We start from the raw sequence: 4,645 nt of genomic DNA on the forward strand, positions 1-4,645 counted from the left end.
ACACTTAGTGAAAATGGCTTCAAGATTAATTTCCCCCAAGTCTGTGGCCCGAGGAGCCAAGCAGGACTTGGGTTTTGTTTAACACTTAGTGAAAATGGCTGCGAGGTTAATTTCCCCCAAGTCTGTGGTCCGAGGAACCAGGCAGGACTTGGGTTCTGTTTAACACTTAGTGAAAATGGCTGCGAGGTTAATTTCCCCCAAGTCTGTGGTCCGAGGAGCCAGGCAGGACTTGGATTTTGTTTAACACTTAGTGAAAATAGCTATACAGTAATGTGGCGCCAAGAATTATGTCTTTCATTAATAACAGTACCTTTTCAGGTTATTTACATTCCAAGGTCGTGGCACTACATGTTCATCCAAATCTTCCAAAAAGTAGGCTCCTATGCCGGCTATGGAGGTGATACGATATGGGCCTTCCCAATTTGGTCCGAGTTTTCCCCACGTAGGGTTTCTCGCAGTGCCCAGTACCTTCCTCAGTACCAGATCCCCAGGCGCCAAGGGCCTTAGCTTCACCTTGGCATCGTAGCCTTGCTTGGGCTTTTGCTGATAGTAGGCAAACTAGACCATTGCGCTTTCCTTTGTGTTGGGAAGTTTACCTCCAGTGGAATGACAGCCTCGGCCTCGTAAGTCATCGAAAAGGGGGTTTCCCCTATGGACCTGCGAGGTGTGGTGCGGTATGTCCACAAGACGTGGGCCAACTCTTCAACTCACCTCCCTTTCGCATCGTCTAACCTCTTCTTCAGCCCATTCACTATAGTTTTGTTGACGGCCTCTGCCTACCCATTACCCTGCGGGTAAGCCGGTGTGGAGTATCTGTTGGTAATTCCCAGCTCACTACAGTACCTTCTGAAAGCTTTACTATCGAACTGGAGGCCATTGTCCGAGATCAGTGTGTGAGGGATCCCGAATCTGGTGACGATATTTTTCCAAATAAATTTCTTGGCATCAACGTCCCTAATGTTTGCCAGTGCTTCAGCTTCGACCCATTTGGTGAAATAATTCGTGCCGACGAGAAGAAATCTCTTGTTTCCTGCTGCTTTGGGGAATGGTCCTAGGATGTCTAGGCCCCACTGTGCGAATGGCTAAGGGCTGGACAGCGGGTTAAGTTTTCCGCCCGGCTGATGTATATTCGGGGCGAACCTTTGGCACTGATCGCACTTCTTCACATACTCCAGCACCTCTTTCTGCATGTTCGGCCACCAGTAACCCTGCGTTATAGCCCTATGGGACAGGGACCTACCCCCCGTATGACTTCCACAAATTCTTTCGTGTAATTCCTCCAGGATGAGTTTAGTGGCCTCTGGCTGCACACATAGCAAGTATGGCCCTGAGAATGAGCGCCTGTACAGTTTCGAGTCCTCGAACAACCAGAATCGAGAGGCCTTCCTTCTAATCTTGTCGGCCTCACTCTTATCGTTTGGTAAGGTGTCGTGCTTTAAGAACAGCACTAGAGGATCCATCCAACTAGGCCCAGCCCTAACGTTGTGGACTCGTATTTTGTTGGCCCTTGTCGTCGTTGGGCGGTAGAGATCTTCTACTAGAATAACCCGGGGAAGTGGTTGAGTCGAGGAGGTGGCTAGCGTTGCAAGAGAATCAGCATGGGTGTTCCCGCTTCTTGACACATGCGCCAGATGGAAGTGACAAAAATGGGTCTGTAGGCGTTTAACCTGGGCTAAGTACTCTTGCATTCTTTCATCCTTCGCCTCCAACTCCCCATTTACTTGTCTGATGACGAGTCTCGAGTCCGAAAATATGTTCGCAGATTTTCCACCCAGTTTCTGGATCATTGACATTCCTTCCAATAGTGCCTCATATTCTGCCTCGTTATTCGTGGCCAAGAAACCAAGTCTTAACGATTTTTCGATGGTGATACCTTCGGGGGAGACTAGAACGAGCCCCACACCTGAGCCCCTTTGGTTGGCTGCGCCGTCGACGTGTGCTTTCCACCAACTGGGCTCTTGCTGAGTGATTGCACTTATCAGTTTTCCGTCTGGGCTTAATGACCCTCCCCCTCCTTCTAGTATGGGCTTCGCAAATTTGGCTCCTAAATCTGCGAGGACCTGACCCTTCACAGCAGTGCGAGGCATGTACCTAATGTCAAAGGTGCCCAGGATCGTTCCCCATTTCGCAATTCTGCCCGTGTAGTCGGCATTCCGGAGAATGGACTTTAGCGGAAGTTGAGTTAGTACAACCACAGTGTGTGCTTGGAAATAGTGGGGGAGCTTTCGCGTGGCTTGTACGATTGCCAAGACGGCCTTTTCAAGGGGGAGGTAGCGGATCTCTGCCTCATGCAGCGATTTGCTTACATAATAGACGGGCCGTTGCATGCCATTATCTTCTAGGATCAGCACTAAGCTTACTGCATGAAAGGCCACAGCAACGTAGGCGAATAGCACCTCGTCGGCCTCAGGACTAGACATAATTGGTGGTCGGGCGAGGTACTCCTTAAACTGTTGGAAAGCTAAAGCATACTCCTCGGTCCACTCGAAGCCCTTCCACTTGTTTAATAGGAGGAAGAAAGGTTTGCATCTGTTCATTGAGCGAGAAATGAAACGGTTTAAAGCGGCGATCATGCCGGTGAACTTTTGGACCTCTTTGGGATTCCGAGGGGGCTGCAGGCTATGGATAGCTCTAATTTGATCAGGGTTAACTTCGATGCCTCTGTGGGTCACCATGTAACCTAAGAATTTCCCCGATCCCACCCCAAATGAAAACTTGGACACGTTAAGTCGTAACTTGTACTTTCTCAGAATTTGAAAGATGTCGCCGAGGTCTCTGATGTGGTTGGCCAGTACTTTGCATTTTACCACCATGTCGTCTATATAAACTTCAATACTCTTACCCATCTGCTGTTCAAATATCCTAGTCATCATCCTTTAGTAGGTCGATCCGGCATTCTTTAAGCCAAAGGGCATCACCTTATAATGATAATTTCTTACGGGGGTGACAAAAGCTGTTTTTTCTTGGTCCTCAGCGGTCAGGGGTATCTGATGGTAGCCCTGGAAGGCGTCCAAAAAACTCATTTGGGGGTGCCCGACGGTCGAATCTACCAATCGGTCTATCCGCAGCATAGGGAAGGGATCCTTCGGGCAGACCTTGTTTAGGTCCATGAAATCTACGCAGACCCACCATTTCCCATTCTTCTTTTTTACCACGACTGTGTTGGCTAACCATTCGGGGTAAAATACCTCCTTGATAGCCCCTGCTTTCTTCAACTTTGTGACCTCCTCTCTCACAGCGTCGGCATGTTCTTTCGACAGTCGCCGAGGAGGCTGTTTCTTCGGTGTTACAGCTGGGTTAACGTTAAGGTGATGGCAGATGAAATCTGGGTCAACCCTAGGGGCCTCGTAGGTGTCCCAGGCGAATACGTCCACATTCTGTCTAAGAAAATCAATTAGTGTTGACTTCTCTTGGGGCGGTAATTCTGAGCCGACCTGAAAAAACCTCTCGGGGTCTGACCCGATGAGTACTTTCTCCAGATCCTCACAGCTCACCTCCACGGCTGGTCCTCCACCATCTGAAGTTAGGACTAGGGTCGTTAATTGCTATAAGCCGTTCTCGGCTGAGGTGGAAGGTTCACTATTTAGTCGTCGTGAGATTGCGGACACCATGCATTGCCTGGCCATCGCTTGGTTCCCTATTATTTCTTTCACTTGACCTCCTGATGGATACTTCACTTTTTGGTGTAAAGTTGATGACACAGCCCCTAGTGCATGAAGCCATGGTCGGGCCACGATAGCTGTGTAGGGGGAGTATGCATCTACCACAATGAAGTTCACCTCCACCACGTCTGAATCTGTTTGTACAGGCAGCCTGATCATGCCTTTCGGGGTGACGGTTTTTCCTTCAAAGCTAACCAAAGAGGAGTCGTATGCCAACAAGTCCTCTGGCTTCAGGTTCAATCCTTTATACAAGTCGGGACACATTACTTCCACGGCGCTGCCTTGGTCAATTAGCACCCTCTTCACGTCATAACCCCCAATTCTGAGTGTGACGACTAGGGCCTCGTCGTGGGGCTAAAGGGTTCCCAGTTTGTCCTCATCCGAGAATCCGATTAAGGGCGTGGGACTCGCTCTGGCCTTTTTAGGTTCCCTGCCATCGGCTTCAGGCGGGAGTCTGCCTACTGACATTACTCTGTTTTGGCAACAAGTGCTGGTGGTCTAATGGCTATTATTTGCTTTTATATATACTGTATTATACTCAATTTTAATCTGTGCTATACGTAGAATAATTATTGATAAGTATATCTATCAAAAAATATATATTGATAAGTATATTATATATAAAAAGGTAATTGATGATGGTTGAAAATCAGTAGGCTGAATGCTCCGGTCTTCAACGATGGTTGGAGCTCGGAGCATTCAACCTACTGATTTTCAACCTTCATCAGTTGGCGCCGTTTGTGGAGAGGTACAAGTGTTAATCACCTTTCTTTCTAAGAAAAAAGGCTGCATGGTCTAGACTAGGTCGATGGCTACAAGTATAGAACACTCGGAGAGTGGAAATGCTTCCAGTCATTCAAACTGTGCACTAGTTCCACCACCAGCGTTCATCCAACAGTAGTTGCAGTCCATGGCAGCTGCAATGACAGACTTAACACAACAAAACCAGGAATTAACTAAAGAGGTCAACAGAAAGCAGCAAT

The 4,645-nt window shown here is 48.2% G+C and overlaps 2 protein-coding genes across 2 annotated transcripts; both read right to left on the reverse strand.

Moving 5' to 3' along the window:
• Window positions 1-1,082: 1,082 nt before the first annotated feature.
• On the reverse strand, window positions 1,083-2,813 carry LOC115980982. Its single transcript, XM_031103171.1, has one exon. The coding sequence runs from the start codon at window positions 2,811-2,813 to the stop codon at window positions 1,083-1,085; it is 1,731 nt and encodes a 576-aa protein (XP_030959031.1).
• A 63-nt stretch (window positions 2,814-2,876) lies between these two features.
• LOC115980983 lies at window positions 2,877-3,926 on the reverse strand. The gene is made up of 3 exons (XM_031103172.1): window positions 3,659-3,926; window positions 3,189-3,517; window positions 2,877-2,897 (listed from the first exon to the last, which is right to left on the reverse strand). Exons 1-3 carry the CDS (start codon window positions 3,924-3,926, stop codon window positions 2,877-2,879), a joined length of 618 nt encoding a protein of 205 aa, XP_030959032.1.
• Window positions 3,927-4,645: the final 719 nt, after the last annotated feature.

Source organism: Quercus lobata, chromosome 3, assembly GCF_001633185.2.
Source record: "Quercus lobata isolate SW786 chromosome 3, ValleyOak3.0 Primary Assembly, whole genome shotgun sequence".
Taxonomy (NCBI): domain Eukaryota; kingdom Viridiplantae; phylum Streptophyta; class Magnoliopsida; order Fagales; family Fagaceae; genus Quercus; species Quercus lobata.